This window comes from Rhincodon typus, chromosome 15 (genome assembly GCF_021869965.1).
Source record: "Rhincodon typus isolate 14 chromosome 15, sRhiTyp1.1, whole genome shotgun sequence".
In the NCBI taxonomy this organism is placed as follows: domain Eukaryota; kingdom Metazoa; phylum Chordata; class Chondrichthyes; order Orectolobiformes; family Rhincodontidae; genus Rhincodon; species Rhincodon typus.
Window position 1 is genome coordinate 30,079,994 of NC_063346.1, and position 22,474 is coordinate 30,102,467.

General features: G+C 40.1%; 1 protein-coding gene across 1 annotated transcript in view; it reads right to left on the reverse strand.

Moving 5' to 3' along the window:
* dpy19l3 (dpy-19 like C-mannosyltransferase 3) overlaps positions 1–22,474 on the reverse strand; it is a 66,852-nt gene that overhangs the window by 12,980 nt on the left and 31,398 nt on the right. The window contains exons 7-14 of the mRNA XM_048605980.1: positions 19,386–19,520; positions 18,638–18,769; positions 13,781–13,882; positions 11,758–11,831; positions 6,698–6,856; positions 5,385–5,510; positions 3,073–3,184; positions 1,219–1,275 (exon numbers count right to left, since the gene is read on the reverse strand). Of these exons, the coding sequence (XP_048461937.1) occupies positions 1,219–1,275; positions 3,073–3,184; positions 5,385–5,510; positions 6,698–6,856; positions 11,758–11,831; positions 13,781–13,882; positions 18,638–18,769; positions 19,386–19,520 (897 nt within the window). The remainder of the gene's footprint in view (positions 1–1,218; positions 1,276–3,072; positions 3,185–5,384; positions 5,511–6,697; positions 6,857–11,757; positions 11,832–13,780; positions 13,883–18,637; positions 18,770–19,385; positions 19,521–22,474) is intronic.

Consider the following 22,474-nt stretch of genomic DNA (forward strand, 5'->3'; position numbering starts at 1 on the left):
CAGATTCCAGAACAGCTTCTTCCCCATTGTTATCAGAGTTCTGAATGGACGTCTCAAATGATCTCTCTCTGTGCACCTTCTCTGCGACTGTAACACTGTATTCTGCACTGTTCTGCTACCCTGACTGTATTCTGCACTCTGTTCTGCTACCCTGATGCAGGTAAGATCTACCTGTATAGCACACAAATCAACACTTTTCACTGTATCTCGGTACACGTGACAATAAATCAAACTCAAACTACTCAAAAAAATCACTTACCTCTGAATCCTTAGTCCTGGGATTTTGAGGTTGCTCTCCTAGCAGCAGCCAGTCTTCTTTGTGGCTCTGCTGACTGCAAGAGATGCTGGTCTGCTTGGCCAGGCTCTTCTGTCATCCCTGGGAACCTGATTCTGAAATGACTAGCACTGGTGCCTCTGAACTGCCTGATTGGCAGAAAATCCAGCAGGCAGCATTCCCTCTTAGCTGCAGCTGCTCCAAAGATCCATGCGTGCTAATTGTTGTGTTGACAAAATGATTTCTGGTTTTCAATGTTGTTGCTGCGCATGGATCTTGGAGGTCTGCATAAAAGAAAAATAAATCCGAGGGAATGTATTGCAGGTCTTCATTAGAAATTGTAGCGTAGGTCTCTCATTGGTTTTTTACACATGAGGTGAGATCCACATCACCACTGGAAAATTCTGCCTTTAATTTTGAAGACCTTTATTAGGTCACCTCTCAGTCTTATCTATTTCATTTTTTCATAATAGATGTACCCTTTCAGGTCTTTTTCTACACGTTGTCCAATGTTTCTGTACAATTTTTGTAATGTGAAAATCAGAACTATGTATGGTACTTAAATGTGCCCTAACCAAGGTTCTATATATATTAAACATAAGATTGCATTTGAATTCAATTTCTACAAAACTAAACCTTAGTGCTTTTTAATCTACATTTTTCTTGACTAGCTTTGGGGCATTTATTGATATTTGTATCCGTACCCCAAGACCCCTTTCTGCCTCTACCCTATTTGGGCAAGAAGATGGTCTACTTATTCTTCCACCAAGACAGACTGCATCATACCTGTTTATGAGAATGGTACATCATCTGCAGACTCCAAGTGATTCTGATAATCAATTTTTAGTAAACTAAAGTCATAAATTAAAACATCTGAAACTTAACGTGGATGAGCTAAATGTTCTTACTTTCTCAGGTATAATATATAGTAAAGTAAGACTTACCTCATGATAAAGGTAAGTGAAAATTAATATAGGAACTGCAAACCTCATCACACGGACCTACAAAAACATAAAGGTTGCATTACAATACATTAGAAACAGACTAACATTACAATCATTTCCAACAGGGGAGAAAAACAATCAAAACAGTCAACAGTAAAGATCCATTAGTCTTAATTCAATATGGCATAGGCTTACAGGCTTTTTAAAGGCAATGTCATGCCAATACTGCTAGGGTAAGCAGACAACTTGGCTGAGCTAGATTTTTATAAGGCATCCAAAAAACTGCAAGCAAAAGATTATAAAATTAAGCTCGGAGCAGTTGATTTCCTAAAGGATCAGTATTGTGAGCAAATTTTCTAATGTCCTTCATTGCCTTGAACTTAGAAATTAAATGCAAGTGGATGGCAGTGGATGTTACTAAAATAGGAAGAAGCAGTTGATTCTTCAAGTTAGAATCAACTGGCGGAAATAAGTGGACAGATCAATGGGAAATGAACTCCACAGTACCACTCACTCATTCGACATAGTCATTATTTATATAAAAAGAGTTGAAATTGCGTATTTTTAAACCTTTAGTACACTGGTTTTCATCTCGTCCAGTTGTTAGATGGTTCATAATTGTATTTTTAAAAGGATGATATAATTGTAGTTTTGAAAGAAAAAATGATATGCTACGTACATTATCAAGCTCGAATGGGTTTGAAACAAATTGTTTGAAATGGAGTATTAATTATGAGCAAAATTAATCTTGTTTTGTACAAAGACGTATCTTTCAGACCACTGAGACCTCGTGGCAAGTTATAAATTATTATTAAATTCAAATAATTAGATTTATCAAAATATAAACACTTGTTAATTTTAAGCTAACAATCCAATCAAATTAACAGGAATTTCCTTAATATATAAGCTCTGTACACTTTTAAACATATGTTGGCAACACAATGCAATCTTAAAATGCAAAATCTGGTCACATTATTGCATTTGTTTGCATTATTATCAACTTTTAGTTACTGTGAATGTTTTTATTGAACCAATCACTGTTACCATGCAATTGTGAGTTCACAGAGCCTGTGGGGGCAGCCACACTCACACTCAAAGCTTTGGGGAGGGAGGCCCACTTATCCTTATGGAGACAAGACGTTTAGATCTGGATGCTTCCCTTTTCTTCTTGGCTCTTATTTTTTGTATTTTTGCTTTTTTTTTTAAATTCTGGTTTTTGTATCTTAGATGGTTGTTTTGGTTTTTGTATCTAAGGTGGTTGTTTGTTTTTTAATTCAGGTTTTTGTACCCAAGGTGGTGCTGGAGAGTGGCGACTTTGTACACGTTTCACTGTACTCTTGTACTTGAGTACATGTGACAATAAAACGTAATTTTAATTTTTGCTGCAACTGATTTGAGTAAATCATATAATTGCAAAGTCACAGTTCCTATGTAAAGTCTGCACATAATTATGTTCAATGAAATTATAATATTGATATCATGCAAAAAAAATCAGTTATTAATTAGACCACTTATTACTCCTACATTTAGGCAACAAAGACGTACAAATAAATGATTGCAAATTGCTCTGGCCAAATATGTTCAAAATGCTAGGATGTCTTTGTATTGATTAAAAATACAAATTTTGAATTGGTTATGGATTAATATAGTCCTTGAATGTTTAATTTTATGCTGAAGAAATCACAGATGGCATTTCATTTATTAAAAATTTGATAGTACAGAACAAATTTGTGCAGAAAAGTGACTTTACTGCAATATGGAAGTCCACAACTAATAGCCACATACACACTTACTTCATTACGTAGAACAATAGACATAAATATTTACGATTCTATCAGACATTTTGTTACTGACCCACTGAGGAGAATACAGCCGAATTGCTTTGAGACTCAGACTCCATAAATGGCTGCTGCAAATTGCTGCTGATGCAAAGACACACATATGTGATGTCCACAAATATTTCATCCTGTAACAAAGAACAACTGAGCTAAAAAAATCTGAGGTTAATTACAGTCTCTTCTCAATCTACAACATCTACTGCCTAAAAGGATACAGTCAGCAGGTACATGGGAACACCACCACCTGCAAATTCTTCTCCCAGTCACATACCATTCTAACTTTAAAATAGATTTCAGTTTCTTCTTTTCTGCTAGGTCAAAATCATGGAACTTTCTACCTTACAGCCCTATGGCAACACCTACGCCACATGCTGCAGCAGTTCAAGAAGACAGAAAAACACCACATTTTCAAGGGCAATTAAAGATAGGCAGCAAATGCCCCTTGCTGAAATTGCTGTAATATTTGCAGAAAGTAATCATGTGCAACATTAAACTCAAGGTAGTACAAGAATATGGGGAAGGTATATATATTTCAGTAAGGCATTTTATTTAATTTAGAGTCATGTTATAGAAAAAGATTCAAGTTGTATTGTAATAGCATCATTTGCATTAGTTTCCTCAAGAAAAATGAAGGAATCATTCCAATATTGCCAAATTTGAATTTCTGGAAGATAATGTTTTCAAAATTGCAAATGCATTACAATATGAATAGTAGTTAAAGCAACGTTATAAACATTTACTGTTAAATTATCTAGCATTTTGATTCATAATACATGCATTAGATCATAAAGAGACATGAATATATTAATGGTCTAATTTACCGTGAGATTACAGGATTTGAAATGTTAAAAATGTCTGTGAAATTTATTTCCTGTGTAACTCATTTATTAATGGCTCAGGTCTTCTACAGATGCATTGTATGTGGGTGCATAATGGCTTGGTACAGCAACTGCTCTGCTCAGGACCATAAGAAACTACAGAAAGTTGTGTGCACAACCCAGACCATCACGGAAGCCAACCTCCCATCTATGAATTCTATTTGTACTTCTCATCGCTGTGGAAAGGCTGCCAACATCAAAGACCCCTCTCACCCTGATAATGCTCTCTTCCAACCTTGCCATCAGGCAGAAGATACAGAAGCTTGAACACATGTACCAACAGGTTCAAGATCAGCTGCTTCTCTGCTGTTGTTAGACTGCTGAACGGACCTTTCTAATTTCAAACCTAATGCTGATCTTACTTTGTGCACGTTCTGTGCAGCCATAACCTTGTATGCCTGGCTTTGTCTAAGCACCCCATGATCTATATGTCCTCGTTTGCTATGGTCTGCCTGTACTGCTTGCAAAACAAAAAACTTTTTACTGTACTTAGATACATGTGACAACAACAAATCAAAGAAAGGAAGATAGTTATTGTAGCAATGTAGACAGTAATTGCATGACAGACCACGTGGAAGTCCTGATGCACCAGTCTCTGCAAATAGTGGAGAGTTGAAAATTCTGACCTGGCATCTGGAACTTTCCAAATAATTCTCTGACTACTTGGAGTCAGAGGCTTCAATTGGTTCTGACTCACCTGAATAGTTAGCCAGGAAAAGTTAGGGCAATTAAAATTTGTTCTAACTCTTGGCTAATTATAAAACCAACAACCTCAACTCACTCATCTAATCTTTCTCCTACTGCAGAACTAACACTCTGCACACTGCTGACCTGACCACCACCAAACGTGCTCACTTTCCAAAGACCAACACTTTCCTCACAACACCACCATGAACTGACTGTCTTGGTTCCAATAACCCCTGAGTCAATACTCCATGGACCCGACACCTCAACCCCTGACTACATCCTAGCCCAACCAAACTTGATCACCCCTCCCAGCTCCCCACTTTCACCACCTCGGATCCAATTCCCACACCCCCCACTTATTTCTCCATACCCAAAACTCAATCCAATCTGCCTAACAGTCCCTTCTGCCCACCAGGAACCCCTCACCCCCTTGGAGCTGACCCCTGTCCCCTTCCCTAACTGCTTCTGCCCCTACAGCCTCCAAATCACAACTGCGCAGTCCCTAGCCACCCACTACTCTACCCTCTGATCCACCCTGACCCTCCATGAACCCTACTCTGTCATTCACTTTCTTTCAATATCTATGAAAGCAGCTTAAAGGCTTTTAAACTATAGAAAATGGCACTTACTGAAATAAGAGCACTTGTTAGGCCACCAATGTCAGAGTTTTAGAACTACGTTCCATTAAAATTCTATTTTGATTTTCAGAAAAAAATAAATAATGCCCATAAGAAATATGGACTAATGCCATAGGTTACAATACCTCATTGTACTTAAAGCCAGCAGACCAAATAACACATTGTGCATTAGATTGTAGGCCATGTCAGGCCTCAACATTGTCATGTTCTGCTCTTTAATGGATGTGCTCTGGAATACAGTTGAACTACAGCTGGGAAAAAGTTACAGTTATAAGTTATTTGCAGTTATGTATATAGGAATCAAACTTATTATCAATAAGTAAACATTCTGCTTACAACATCAGCTCAAATATTGAATTACTTCTGTTTCATTAAGACACTGACTTTCAGACCTTTCAAACAAAAATTGTTATCTTACAAGTTTTAGAAAGAACATGGTCATTTAACATTGTGTTCTGTTCCTTTTGTGTAAGAGAGAAATGCTGTACAATTAAAATGTACCACAGAAGCAAATAATACAGAAACCAGTGTAGGAACAAAGAAAAAGATTATGCAATAACTCTTTCTAGCCCTCCAGAATCACACTCAAATCTCTCTCCAGTTCTCCCAGAGCCTTTAAATCTGATACCTTTGCTAAGACCAGTGACCAGGAAAATCCACTCTTTATCAAGGTTAGCAGGCTTTGAAATCTCACAGGTTTGCAATATATTGGGGTTGTCATCAGATGTGATATCTGGGCCAAGCATTTTACAAAGCAAGCAGGATTGATCATCAGGGTGATTTTAGGCTGGTCAATAAACGCGGGTCAGAATAGGAACTTAACACATGATATTGCAAGGAGGTGCAATTAAGATTTTCCAGGCGGCTGGTGAAATTTAAATCTGGAATTGAAGGCTAGACACAGCAATGGTGACCCTCAAACTATTGTTATTGTCGTGAAAATCCATGTGGTTCACTAACTTCCTTCTTGAAAAGAAATGTGTCCACTTTATCTAGTCTGGCCTACATATGGCACCAGACCCACAATAATGTGGTTGATTATTTACTGCCCTCTAAAATGGCCCAGGAATGGAAATGGAAATTTGGGACTGGCAATAAATGCAGCATTGGCTAGCGACACTCACATCCAATGAAAAACTTTTTAAAAAGTGGCCAATTAAAGATGACAGGTACATCTTCAATCCAAAGGCCACTGGCAGCATGGAGAATTCAACGGCACCTCCATTTTGTGATGTCCTCAGGAGGGTGAACATTAATAAATGTTTATGCAGGCAAACATAAGGGACTGGAGAACAGAGGGGAAGTTCATCCACCGTAGCACTTATGCATCATTTACTGCCAGTGGTCTCTGTCCACCTCCATGCACAAATGCTTTTTGATTTAACGATAAAGAGTAATGCTGAAAAATGTATTTAACACACGAAATTACTACACTTACCCAAGATTCTGAACAGCAACAGTAATAGCAATGACCACTGTGATAACCAGAATTAAAATATATGAAGGTAAAATCAGTGTGTTCAAAAGTCTTTGGAAAGTATCAGAAGGCAGTAGGCCAAAAGCTTCTTCACAAAGGTACAACTTAGCATCAAAATCCCTAAACATGAACAGAAAAGATGTTTCCAGTCAATATATTCACATACAAGAAGTGCTGATGATCTCAATCTGGTACCGTTATACCCCATTAAATTCTTAGAAATAAACATTTTTCAATACATATCATGCTAAAATCGAAAACAATTAATAGGTGGAGTCAGAATAAGGGAGACAGTAATGATGGCTAAATGCAGAATGCATTGCATGTGTGTGAATGCATGGAGTAAAGTTCATAAGATTGGCCAGTTATAGGCACTGATTGCCTTGTGGGATCATCATATTGTGGTATTAACGGAGATCTGGCTTAAGGAAGGTCAGATTGGAGTACATTCATGATTACAAGGTGTTAGTGAAGATAGGATAAGAATAAAGAGGACTGGCATTTTTGGATATATACACCAGACAATGAGAATGTTTCAGAAGGTTCAAGGACAGATCAAGTTGGCTACAGCTAAGGAATGAGAAGGGTATAACTACATTGGTCTGTATAATCTTTAGATTAACTAATGGGAAAGATATAGAGGAACAAATCTGCATAAACATCTTTAGTCTTTAATTACTCGTATATAGATTGGGAAAGTGATAATGCAAAGGGAAGCAAGGGACAATTGAGTTCAGGACAATTTCTATTACAGTATGTATCCAGTTGAATAAGAAAGGAGACAATGCTGGATCCAGTTCTTGGGAGTGAGGTGGGCCAAATAGATAAAACATCAGTGGGAGAAATTCAGAGTGTGAACTTCTGGATTACACCGAGTGTTGTTTGCTACTCTGGGTCTCCAGTGACTTAAGTTTTGTTCTAGATGACTGCAAGTGTCAGCAGCAACCTGCCTTGAAAGCCCAAGCCTCCTGCAAGACTGTTGCTTTGTCATTTCTTTTCTAATATCAATTTAAGAGGGAGCATAGAAATGAGCAAGTAACCAGGATGCAGAACATGTGACTAGCAGCTGTTGCACACGGTCTACCTTGCAACATATACTATCAGAATGCAGCTATATCCTTTTGTAACAATAGTTGCTGAACCTTTGTAACTAATCTGTCTGAGCAATCCTGTCATATATCCTCAAACAAACAGAACCTATGTCCAGTAACCAGTCCCAGTAAGTTTATATAAGAAAACACAAAACCAGAAACGAAGGAGCTGATCCTGTCAATATACAATGTTCTGGGGCTATCCCAGTGGGATAGGATGAGATTGCAAAAAAGGCAGCTGCCTTTGGTGTTATTGGTCCTCGATTCTCATTAAAGGCCCCAGATACAGCTGCATAAGCTGCTTCCATCCTACAGTGAAAACTTACTGCAGCAACATGGGCAAAGTCCAAGACAGGTTGAAGAAGTACAAAAAGTTAGAATTTTATTTATTCATGGGTTGTGTGTGTCACTGGCTAGGCCAGCATTTATTGCTCATTCCTATCTGCCATAGGGCAGTTAAAATTCTACCACAATCCTGTGGGTCTGGCGTCACATGTAGACCAGATCAGATAGGTTTGGCTGATTTCCCTAAAGTACATTCGTGAATCAGACTGTCAGAAAAATCAACCAGGAATGGATGCAGGGTCGTCATTTGACTGTTGATTTCAGTTTTCTTAAAATTCAAATTCTGCCATCTGCCATGGCAAGATTTGAACCTGGGTCCTCAATCATTACAGTGGTCTCTAGATTAATAGTCTAGCGATAATACAAGCAGGTCATCGCCTCCTCATCATTTTAAAGTGCTCTCAGAAGACAGTTTGAAAAGCTTGAGCTCACAAAACAGATATGAAATTTCAGTCTTTATAATCTTTCCAGTTTGTCAATTTCATTGGGAATGAACCCTCGCTGTGCACTCACCTGAGTGATCCTGGTGAGCCCAGTTGTTCAAGCCAGAATGCTGGATTCAAGTCTGTTATTAATTGCCTCTCTACATGTTTAAAATATAGACTTGGCTTTTGTACGGTAGTGTACCGCACACAAAAACGTGCTCTGACAAAAACTGTATGAGTGGGGTCATGTCAAGTTTTCAACAAAATGGCACGTTTTGGAAATTTAGTTTCCTCCATTTCCACCTGTACTTAAACCTACCTCACACTGCAGCAAGCAGCTACTGAGGCAGACATTTTACTGCTTAAAAAGGAATATTTCCTTTTTAACAACCATAACAAGTCAAGGAAAAGGCAGCAAAACAGAATCAGACAACAATTAGATGGTAAAAGATACAATGGACTGAATGGGTCTCCTCTCCTCCAATGGTGTAAAAGTTATGATTCTAAGAAAAGAATTAACACATTAAAGTAACTCTTAGTTTAATTGATAATTAAATCCAACTCTTCTTGCGTCTCAATAATCACAGATGATAAAAGGATAGTTGATAAAGCAGTTATGGACACAGTCATACAGCATGAAAACAGACCCTTCGGCTCAACTCGTCCATGCTGACCAGGTTTCCTAAACTGAATTAGTCTCATTTTCATGCATTTGGCCCATATCCCTCTAAACATTGCCTATTCATGTACCTGTCCAAATGTCTTTCAAAAGTTATAATTGTACCTGCCAGTACCACTTCCTCTGGCAACTCTTTCCATATACATACCACCCTCTGCGTGGAAAAAGTTGCCCCTCAATTCCGTTTTAAATCTATTCTCACTCACCTTAAACCTATGCCTTCTAGTTTTAGAACTCCCCTACCCTGGGGAAAAACCTTGGCTATTCTCCTTACCCATGCCCTTCATGATTTTATAAACCTCTATAAGGTCACCCCTCAGCCTTTTTTGCTCCAAGGAAAAAAGTACTAGCCTATCCAGCCCGCTTTAAAACTCAAATATTCCAATCTCAGTAACATCCTTGTAAAAGAGATAACAAGGTGCAGAACTGGATGAACACAGCAGGCCAAGCAGCATCAGAGGAGCAGGAAGGCTGACGTTTCGGGCCTAGACCCTTCTTCAGAAATGGGGGAGGGGAAGGGGGTTCTGGAATAAATAGGGAGAGAGGGGGAGGCGGATAGAAGATGGATAGAGGAGAACATAGGTGGAGAGGAGACAGACTTCAAAGAGGCGGGGATGGAGCCAGTAAAGGTGACTGTAGGTGGGGAGGTAGGGAGGCGATAGGTCAGTCGAGGGAGGACAGACAGGTCAAGGGGGTGGGATGAGGTTAGTAGGTAGGAGATGGGGGTGGGGCTTGGGGTGGGAGGAGGGGACAGGTGGGAGGAAGAACAGGTTAGGGAGGCAGGGATGAGCTGGGCTGGTTTTGGGATGCGGTAGGGGGAGGGGAGATTTTGAAGCTTGTGAAGTCCACATTGATACCATTGGGCTGCAGGGTTCCCAAGCGAAATATGAGTTGCTGTTCCTGCAACCTTCGGGTAGCATCATTGTGGCACTGCAGGAGGCCCAGGATGGACATGTCGTCTGAGGAATGGGAGGGGGAGTTGAAATGGTTCATGACTGGGAGGTGCAATTGTTTAGTGCGAACCGAGCATAGATGTTCTGCAAAGCGGTCCCCAAGCCTCCGCTTAGTTTCCCCGATGTAGAGGGGGTCACAACGGGAACAGCGGATGCAGTATATCACATTAGCCGATGTGCAGGTGAACATCTGCTTGATGTGGAAAGTCTTCTTGGGGCCTGGGATGGGGGTGAGGGGGGAGGTGTAGGGGCAGGTGTAGCACTTCCTGCGGTTGCAGGGAAAAGTGCCAGGTGTGGTGGGGCTGGTGGGGAGTGTTGAGCGGACAACATCCTTGTAAATCTTTTTTGCACCTTTTCCAGTGTAATAACATCCCTCATATAGCAGGGTGACCAGAATAGTATGTAATATTCTATATGTGGTCTTACAGCGTGTCTCGTACAGCGTGATATGACATCCCAACTTCTGTACTCAATGCTCAGACTGATGAAGACAAGCATGCCAAACACGTCCTTCACCACCCTATCTACCTGTAACAGGTATGTATCTGAACCCCTAGGTGTCTCTGTTCGACAACACTCCCCAGGGCCCTTTCATTATCTCTGTAAGTCCTGTACTGGTTTGCCTTGCCAAAATGCAACACCTCACATTTATCGAAATTAAACGCATCTGCCATTCCTTGGCCCATTGGCCCAGTTGATCAAGATCCTGTTGTACTCTTAGATAATCTTCTTCACTGTCCACTATGCCACCAATTTTGGTATCGTCTGCAAACTTACTAACCATGCCTCCTATATGCTCATCCAAATCATTCAGGTAAATGACAAACAAATGGACCCAACACCAATACTTGTGGCACACTGCTGGTCACAGGCCTCCGGTCTGAACAACAACTCTCTAGCACCATCCCCTATCTCCTACCGTCAAGCCAATTTTGTATCCAATTGGCTAGCTCTCCCTGGATCCCATGTGGTCCAACTTTACTAACCAGTCTATCATGCGGAACCCTGTCAAAGCTCTTGTTAAAGTACAAGATACTTGGCCTTGGAAATAGAAAATAATATAAGGATAGCATTTATATTGTGCCTTTTTAAAACTACTGGATTTCCGTATAGCCAATGAACTACTCAGATGATTATGACGACCACATATCACTTTGAAAAACACTGGTGGAATCAGGTTCCAAAGAAACTTTCAAAAGGCAATTGGGCATGAATTTGAAGAGGATTGTTGTTCAGGATTATGGGGATAAAGCTAGGATGTGGAAGTGAATTGCATGGGTCTTTCAAAAAGCTAGCACAAATGTGATGGGTAGAATTATTCTTACACCACAGAAGGAAGCCAACTGTTTTATCTTGGTACAATAACTTGTTGTATAACTATGCATAAATACTATAAATAATTATTCACCTCAGTTTTGATGTCAGGGGTAAGAGGACAAATGATTACAGCTGTAGTTACCTGTACAGCTTATGAAATGTAATAAAATAGATTGATATTTGTGTGCTACAATAAAAATTGAACTTTTACCTTGTTGCCCCAAATCCAAACTTTGCTTTAAGGAATTTAAAAATATGTTCATCAGATTCAAGCCCTAGAATTTTCTGAAAGAAAAAGGAACACACTGTTGAGATCATAACAGCAACACCGTTAAACTGTTTCCATTCAATACTGCTTCTGTCGTGGGTTATTCTTTCGCAAGTTACCAACCACAATCTTAGGATGTAAATAATTAACAAATGACACAAGGCTTGAAGAACTGAAAAGGGATAGAATAATGTAAATAATTCACTAATTATTACAATAGATTTTAAAATTGTGGATTCATGGACTAAGTTACTGATTTGTGCATAATGAATTCTGGACAAAGTAGTAGTATAAGCGCCTGGTAAGATTTGTTAGTCACAGCAAATATAACTTTTTCACGCAGAGGGTGGTGCATATATGGAATAAGCTGCCAGAGGAAGTGATGGACGCTGGTACGATTACAACATTTGAAAGGCATCTGGATGGGTAAATGAATAGGAAGGATTTAGAGGGATATGGGCCAAATCCTGGCAAATGGAACTAGATTAATTTAGGATATCTGGTCAGCATGAACGAGTTGGACCATCTGTTTCTACACTGTACAGTTCTATGACTATAAGCTGTTTTGATGTCTGTGAATGTGTTATCTATCTAGTATTTCCACCAAAAACATGTATAGTTGACAAAGGTTTAAATACAGCATAATTATCCACACAAGCTAGTTGGGTCAAATGGACTATGTAAATACACAGTGAAACCAGAAACTATTTTATTTTGATTAATGAAAAGTTCATGAAGAGGAAGATGAGATAGTAGGAGCTGCAGATACTGCAGAATCTGAGATAACAAGGTGTAGAGCTGGATGAACACAGCAGGCCAAGCAGCATCAGAGGAGCAGGAAAGCTGACGTTTCGGGCCTAGACCTTTCTTCAGAAATGGGGGAGGGGAAAGGGGTTCTGAAATAAATAGGGAGACAGGGGGAGGCGGATAGAAGATGGAGAAAAGGAGAAGATAGGTGGAGAGGAGACAGACTTCAAAGAGGCGGGGATGGAGCCAGTAAAGGTGAGTGTAGGTGGAGAGTTAGGGAGGGGATAGGTCAGTCCAGGGAGGACGGAGGAAGATGCATGTTACTTCACATCACCAAAAAAATTAAAAACCCAGAAAATGTTGGAGAAACTCAGCATCAGTGGAGAGAGAAACAGGGTTAATGTTTCAAGTCCAGTATGAGTCCTCCTCAGAACTGAAAAGATTTTCTTTTATATACACTTTTGATTGAGGCAGAGAAGCACCAAGGGACAGGTGCTGTACAGGTCCACTGCAAAAGACAAAATGTTGTTAATGATGGTGAAAGAGGAAAAGAAACGTAAAACGGTGTAAAGTAGGTGTGAAAAGGGAGAGGACGGGTCCTTTCTACTAACAGCAAAGTAAAAAAGAAGGCGAGAGGGAAAGAGAGAGAGACAGCGGGAGAGAAAAAATGGAGAACAAAATGTTGGATAATACAGTGTGGAGCTGGAGGAACACAGCAGGCCAGTCAGCATCAGAGGAGCAGGCAAGTTGACGTTTCGGGTCCGGACCCTTCATCAGAAATCAGAAAGAAGGGTCCCGACCCGAAATGTCAACTTTCCTGCTCCTCTGACGCTGCCTGACCTGCTGTGTTCATCCAGCTCCACACGGTGTTATCTCTGACTCCAGCATCGGCAGTTCTTATTATCTCTGAGAACAGAATGTGGTCACTTTCTAAAATTCTGGAATTCAACACTGAGGTCTAGAGGTTGTAAAGTGGAAAGTAAAGAGTTGTTCCTCAAGTTGTGCCTTATTGAAGCATTGGTCTAAAGAAGTCATACTGAACTTGAAACGTTAACTCGTTTCTATCTCCAAAGATGCGAGTTTCTCCAGCATTCTCTTTGTTTCAGATTTCCAGAATCTACAGTATTTTGCATCTGCCAAAAAAATTTCATCTGTAAGCAACTTGTTTTGGAGTTTCCTCAAAGTTTCACAAAAAGACTTTCAATAACTATTTACATACCTTAGTTGCATTATTTGTTAGGACTGTTAAGCTGAATACTACAATTAAATGCAGCAATAACTTCAAAACTCTTGCAATAAAACTGCCAGATTTTAAATTCCTCTAAAAAAAAGAAAGATAGCAATATTACATTCTTCATTCCCATAAAAATGACTTCAAATATAATACTCGAACTCATAATGCTGTGGTTTGACAATACCAAATTTCAAAATCATTCTGATTTGCTTTAATATTGTACCACATTGACATATTTTGATGCATATCAAAATTATTTCCATGAAGGTCCAATATTTCTTAAAAAGTTGAACATTTCTTCTACTTTTCTCACGTCATGAAAAACTGAGTTCTTGCACTCTCACTCTCTTTAGTTAAGGATGGAACACATCAGTGAAATAGCATCCTCTTGTGGCCATTTGTGTTATGTTCCATTGAATCCAGAATAAACTCGTTAGGTGTTTGAGTTTCCATGTAGCATGCGCAATCTGTTCTCCAAATATATCACAACTGGCAACAAGATGGGATTGTAAATGTCTCTAGCCGTACAAATTTGGGTTGAAGAAGCCTCCAGCAAACCAGCAGTGGAATTGAAGGCTCTTTTGTTTGCTGAGAAATAATTTTAAAAATCTGGACTTGCGAAAATATGAGAATGCACTGACCTCTCATGATGACGACCGTGTCAACAGATATCACTGGAAGAGCCCAGTCATGACCAAGACTCTTTCTGTGCATAAATGTGAAGCAACTTAATATGTTTTTCACTGCTAATAATATCCTGATATTGCAGATCAGGCTGTGGGGAATATTTCTCAGTAAAGGAAGCCCAGAAGTGTATGAAACCCTCAAACCTCATCTCCTCCTGCCAAGGCAAAAATCTGGCTGCTGTCAGACATTTTTCTTTGTTATTCTTTCCTGGGATATGGGCGGCAAAAGCCAAGCCAGCATATGTTAACTATTCCATATTGCCCTTGAAATGAGTCATTCGCTAGGCCTTTTCAGAGAGTAGTTAAGAGCCAATTACATCGCATTTGATTTGGAGGCACAAATTGACCAGAAGAGCCAAGGATCGCAGATTTTGTTCCTTAAAAGGATATTAGTGAACCAGATGGCATAACGTATACAAAAAAAACTCAAAACTCTCATATTTCCCGAATGTTCATTTTCCAAATCTCCTTGTGCTTCGTGAGAACTCCCAATAGCTGCAGCTTTTGGTGGCGAGAAGCCGCCGATTTCCAATTCAGAAGACTGCAGGTGGCGTTGGTGGAATAACTCGAAGTACTGAATTTCAGGATGCAGCATCTTAATTCGAGTTGACAGGCAGCCAGCCAACAACAAGGGTGCTGGTGGAATGTGAGGAATCGGAGAATGAATGCCATCAATCCTGAGACAGGATTGCTGGCTCATGCTGTATGGAGTAGCTGCCACTTTTTTTTGGAGGGCACCTTAGCAATCAAAGAAGATGAATGTATGAGTTAGGGGCAGGAGTAGGCCATGCGGGCCCTTGAACCTACACTGCCGTTCAAGGAGATCATGGCTGTTCTGTCTATAACCTCAATTCTGCCTCCTATGTACCCTTGATAACTTTTCACCTTTTTGCTTAACAAGGATCTGACTAACTCTGCCTTAAAAATATTCAAGGACTCTCTTCCTAAACAGTGATCAAAGCAGAGTTCTGAAGACTCACAACTCACAGAAAAAAATCTAGCGAACAAGTTGCTAAATACTGCTGTGATGACTTGGATACTTCTTTGAACAGCGGTATTCTGAGTCATGGCGTCAGTAATCCAAGCTTCCACTATGCCACTCAGACTATTGATGGAAGCTGTTCAGACTGCAATGAAAGCTGTGGCATCAGTCAATAGATGCAAAATCACAATGGGTTCCACAGATGCTGATGAAGTGCCCACATATTCCATGTGAGAAAGGATGAGCTTCAACTTCTTTGACAAGATGGTGTTGAATTCCTCCATGCTCCTTGTCATTGACTGCAGGCTTTCCAGTGCTGCAAGCATTTAGTTGGGTGCACCTATCTGCTTTCTTTTGTATCCTGGCCTACTAAATTCCTCATTTAACTTGTGTGCAGCAGAACCAGTATGTAACATTTCTCTTCAGCTAATTTGCATCTGACCTATCCTCTCCCCATATTCATGGCTTTTGTATACCCATGTCTGGAGTTTTATTTGACAAGGGAGAAACATAGAAGATAGGAGCAGGAGGCGGCCATTCGGCCCTTCAAACTTGCTCCGCCATTTTTCATGATCATGGCTGATCATCCAACTCAATAGCCTAATCCTGCTTTCTCTCCATAACCTTTGATCCCATTTGCCCCAAGTGCTATATCTAGTCGCCTCTTGAATACATTCAATGTTTTGGCATCAACTACATCCTGTAATAAATTCCACTGGCTCACCACTCTTTGGGTAAAGAAATGTCTCCTCATCTCTGTCCTAAATCATCTACCCCGAATCCTCATATGGTGACCCCTGGTTCTGGACACACCCATCATCGGGAACATCGTCCCTGCATCTACCTTGTCCAGTCCTGTTAGAATTTTATAAGTTTCCATGAGATCCACCCCCTCATTCAATTGAACTCAGGCAAAATCAATCCCAACCTAGTCAATCTCTCCTCATACTTCAGACCTGCCATCCCTGGAACCAGCCTGGTAAACCTTCGCTGCACTCTCTTGAGAGCAAGGGGATCCTTCCTCAGAAAAGGATGCTAAAATTGCAGACAATATTCCAGGTGTGGTCTTACTAAGCCTCTGCATAACTGCAACAACACATCCCTGCTCCTGTAATCAAAACCTTTCGCAATGAAGGCCAACGTACCATTTGCTTTTTTTACTGCCTGCTGCACCTGCATGCTTACCTTCAGCAACTGGTGCACGAGGATGCCCAGGTCCCACTGTACACTCCCCTCTCCCAATTTACAGCCATTCAGATAGTAATCTGCCTTCTTGTTTTTGCTTCCAAAGTGAATAACCTCACATTTATCCAAATTATACTGCATCTGCTATTGATTTGCCCACTCACTCAACCCGTCGAGATCTCTGCATCATCACAGTTCACCCTCCCACCCAACTTGGTATCATCTGCTAATTTGGAGATGTTACATTTTGTTCCCTCAACCAAATCATTAATGTATATTGTAAATAGCTGGAGTCCCAGCACTGATCCCTGTGGCATCCCTTTACTGCCTGCTAATGTGAAAAGGACCCAGTAATTCCTACTCTTTGTTTCCTCTCTGCCAACCAGTTTCCTATCCATCTTAATACACTTCCCCCAAACCAATGTGCTTTAATCTTGCACATTAATCTCTTGTATGGGACTTTGTCAAATGCTTTTTGAAAGTCAAGGATTATGGGGAGAAAGTAGGTGTTGAAGGGAGAATCAGATCAGACGTGACCTTATTTACTAGCCAAGCAGGCTCAAGGGGCCGAATGATCTAGTCCCGTGCCTAATTCTTGTTTTCTTTGTTGGCACGTCCCCACTATCCTTGCCTCTGTCTCAAAAATAGTTATCAGTTTTTGAGCTAGTGGCTGTGACCTTAAAATCAAGTGACATTGCCAATTCACCTTCACTGTCTTCTTCCTCTTTCTCCACTGACTGGTAAAATTTCAGTTCTTGAATTTCTAAAATGAAAAACAGCAAGTTGGGTTCTGTTGAAGGGAGAGGAGAAAGTGCATAGTTACACTATCCACTGCTCCTGTGTTGGGAGGTTGTGCTTGAGGGATAACTGAGTCAAGAGAAAAAAGTCAGTTATCACTTCACAAATGCTTTTCTGAACTACTGAGTATTTCAGCATATTCCACTTTTATATAAGAGAAAAAAGAAAAGAGGGCTATACATGCAGATGCCCTCACCATAGATCCCTTCAGCCCTGCCAAATGACATTACCGTAATGATGTCCTTCTCAGGGTGGCCAGTATGGTTTCCTTCATGGTGTTAAAATATGCAGACGCACTGGTCTTCCTTCAATCCTTCTCTGTTACCTGCTGTAACCAACTTCTCATAAGAAAAAGAAATGCATGGCCTGCAAAGTTTGGCTGATATGTCAGTCACGGTTGAATAGCTGCCGGCATGTGCAAACTCTGATTTACTTGAACAGTACTATGTGTAAGGGTGAAGCAAAGCACATTGAAGAGTTGAATACTGGTGGATAGAAAATCGGTGGTAGATGGAGAGAGAGACAATGGATCAGTGGATGAGGCTCGTGGTGCAGTTGATACAAAATGCCATATAAACATTAATTCAATTAATTTACTACAATACTCATGTCAGGTCATTAAAGTTATTCCTGTATTACATTCAGTTTGTAAAGAAAGAGTTATGGAACTGAACTCCACAAATATCTGTTTCCAATGTCTCCTGAACATATATTTAGAAATCCTCTTGTCCTTTCTTTCCTTGTTTCCAATTCTCCCATTAACATTTCCAGTTCATTCACTCTTACATTGGACGGTTGTTCAGATCATTATACACCATACAATCACTTGAAAATGCATTCACCACTTCTTGCAGCCACAATGCATCTCCCTTTTAAGTGATACCTTTAAAGTAGCACTAGCCACACATAATATCGGGCACCTTGCAGATGCATGCAGCCAATGACCAGTGTAAATAATGCTTGCTGCAACCAACTAAATTCAAAAACAGCAGGCAGCAGCAGTTTAAAGACATTGCCTGCATCACAAGATGCAGGCAAAGGTTAAAATGGAAGAAAATTCCAAGTGTTTTCAACAGATCATGAATTACTCCCTATATATTCTTTATAATTTAGGATGTTTTCCATCTGAATTTCAGAACCAATGTAATTACTATTAGAAATTAAGTTTGCATTTATTAATGTTATTATCACCTGCAAGTGCCGCACTACTAATGCAGCCAGAATGAAACTTAGAACCAATGATCCAAGGAGCATGGAGTTGTTAAACTGCAGGATCCAGACAAGCAGCAAAGAAGCTATATGCACAAAATATAGTGAGGTAACCTGCAATAGAAGAAATATGATTCAATGAATTGTTCTCAAAACAGAACACACGCAAAAAAAATGAACCAGGCGATTAGAATTTGTCACAATTTTTGACATGCGAAACGCAGAGCATTGTGGCCTATATTTGCACACTGTATTAAGATTTTGAAAGAAAATAACAATGCTTTAAATTTTTTTTCACATTCATTAAAAGCACTCTTTTCTAACAAAATGTTAGAATTCACAGAGGAAAGGTCACCGGACCCGAAACGTTAACTCTGATTTTTTTCTTCACGGATGATGCCTGACCAGCTGAGCTTTCCAGCAACTTCGGTTTTTGCTCAAACTGACTAAGTCCCTTCCTCTATTTACAAAGCTTCTTCCTCCTTTTCACTGTACTTGGGTACACATGACGACAATTAATCAAATCTTCTTTCTGGCTCCCCTTTGAAAATATAGATTCACACTATCTTTTGGTCTCCACACATTGTGCGTTAATTTCCACCCTAATGCTCCAACACTTAAATCAGCTTATTGAATTAACCTAGGGTCTTCTCTCCTATGCTATATTTCTCATGTCATCTCATACATGCACACATATCATGTTTATTGTTCAGTATAAACCATGTATTACCTTTGATGCAGGCACCATATCTAAACAGTCCATGGAAAAGAGGGCCAGGGCTTGTATTAGTAAAATAAATTGGTTAAACTGCCAGGTAATGCAGAAAAGAAATGTTGATATCATAATCAATGTGAATGCCCACCACTGAAAATAAAGAAAAAAAGAATAAATTACAGACGTGTCCTAAACAAGGAACGATATTCATTTTTAATGTTTATGTATTGTAGCTGCAATGTATTTTTAATAATTCCACTCTCTTTATTACTCAAGTTGACAGAATAGGTAAAATCAGACAGCTGGAATACATTAGGTGTGAAATTTATCTAAAACAGAGTGGAAAGTTTAATCTCAACTTCCATGTACAATATAACTTCATGTATGTACAGATGAATAATATTAAGAATTTATTTCAATAAATGGATTTCCCTCCTTTTTCTTGGAGAATTTATTAGAGTACATTATAAGACGAGCAATGTTATACCAGGCTTTTGGCTGTGTCATTGCTGAAAACATATCAGCAAACTCTTGTCACTTGTGGTGTGAAGAGCACAATGAGAAAGCTAATGTCATTAGAAAGCAACAATTTTTTTAATAATGACTGTATTAAAGTGAAAGTTTTCCAAGTGAAATGGGAAACTGACCATTTTTACTGCCCCTAAGATGTTTTCGCCAAGTTATTTGGGTAGCGTAATGAAGATTAATCTTCCTAATGTTTGCAGAAATTAACAGAAAAGTAACAGACAGCATTTAATGAGGCTCTGCAGTGAGTTACATAGCTAATTTATATGGTCAACAAGGAGGAAGAAAAGCACCACACAGAAATTAAAATAGATGGCATGAAGAACCAACCAACTCTGCTGCCCACAACCCTGACTGAATCAGCACCCGGAGCTACAGGGAGTGTCACAGCAAGTGGCCAAGGCAACAAGGCTGATTGGTCATCACTTGTAAAAACTGACATGATGTGCACAAGTGCTGCTGACAATCATGGCATAAGGATGATAGCAGAATTGTGTGCAGATGCATTCTAAAAATTATCAGGCCAGTTGACACCATTAGCCCTATCTGTGCACGTGTAGGGGCCAACGGCCATTTTACTTGCTGTTATGAAGAGCACACAAAAGTGCTAGAATCATAAGATTGTATGTCAGAGGAGCAGGAGTAGGCTATTTGGTCCTTCACACTTGCTCTACCATTCAAGAACGTCATGGCTGATCTAACTGGCCTTAATTCCACCTTCCTGCCTGCACCCTCTCCACACCCCTTTCCTCCCTTGTGGGTCAAAATCTATTTAATTCTACACTGAATATATTCATTGAGCCAGTCTTCAATGCTTTCTGAGGGGGAAAAAATCTTTAGTTTTTGAAAGAAGAAATTTCTCTTCACCAGTCTTAAACAGGAGGTCCCTTGAACTTGAACCCTAGTTCTAGATTCTCCACCAAATGGAAACATTCTCTCATGATCAACCTGCCAAGCCCCCACAAAACACTGCACGTTTCAATAAGATCATCTTTGATTCTTCGAAATTCCAAGAAGTACACAGCCAACCTGCTCAATCTTTCCTTCTGACACAATCCTTTCACTGCAGGATTCAACCTAGGTGAACCTTATTTGAATCACCTCCATTACAAGGACACGCTTCCTTAAACAGGGAGACAAAAAATGGACACAATACTTGGTCTGACCAATGCCGTTACAGTTTTAGCAAAACTTCCCTACTTTGACAAGGTCCCTCATGACAGACTGGTACAAAAAATGAAGTCATATGGTATCGGGGTGAACTGGCAAGATGGATACAGAACTGGCTTAGTCACAGGCGATAGAGGGTAGCAGTGGAAAGATGCTTTTCAGAATGGCGGGTTGTGACTAGTGATGTTCCACGGGGATCAGTCCTGGGACCTCTGCTGTTCGTGATCTACATAAATGATTTGGGAGGAAAACATAGCTGGTCTAATTAGTAAGTTTGCAGACAATACAAAAATTGGTGGAGTTGCAGATATTGAGGAGGATTGTCAGAGCGTACAGCAGAATATAGATCAGTTGGAGGCATGGGCGGAAAAATGGCAGATGGAATTTAATCAGGACAAATATGAGGTGATGCATTTTGGAAGATCAAGTACTGGTGTAAATTATACAGTGAATGGCAGAAAACTTAAGAGTATTGATATGCAAAGGGATCTGTGTGTGCAGGTCCACAGATCACTGAACATGGCAGCGCAGGTAGATAAGGTAGTAACAAAGGCCCATAGCTTGCTTGTCTTCAGTAGAAGGGACACCAAGTATAAGGATAAACAAGCTATGCTGCAGCTTTAGAGAACTTTAGTTAGGCCACACTTGGAATATTGTGTCGAGTTTTGGTCACCACACTACTAGAAGGATGTGGATGCTTCAGAAAGGGTACATAAAAGGTTTACCAGAGTGTTGCCTGGTATGGGGGATTTTAGCTATGAAGGGAGGTTGGATAGACTGGGTTTGTTTTCACTGGAACACAAGAGGTCAAAGGGTGACCTGATAGAAGTTTGTAAGATTGTGAATGGTACGGATAGACTGGAAAGCATGAGGCTTTTTCCCAGGTTGGAGGGGTCAATTACTCGGGGCCACAGGTTCAAGGTGCGAGGCTTTTGTGGGGTGGGGGGAGTTTAAACGAGATGCGCAAGGCAAGTTTTTCACAAAGGGTGGCGAGTGCCTGGAACACGTTGCCAGAGGTGGTGGTGTAAGAAGCAGATACAATAGCAGCATTCAAGAAACACATGGACAAATACGCGAATAGGAAGGAAATAACGGATCCTGTAAGTGAAAACAGTTTCAGTATGGAAAGGCAAAATGTGTCGGTGCAGGCTTGGAGGGGTGAAGGGCCTGTTCCTGTGCTGTATTGTTCTTTGTTTCATGTTCTTTTGTACTCCTTGCAATAAATGTCAACATTCCATTTGTCTTCCTAACCACTTGCTGTACCTACCTTGTGACTCATGTGGAAGGACACCCAGACTCTTCTGTACCCAACACTCTGCAGCCTCCTTCCATCCAAATAATATTCTGAAAGAAAAAAACAGAAATTGCTGGAAAAGCTCAGCAGGCCTGGCAGCATCTGTGGAGAAAAA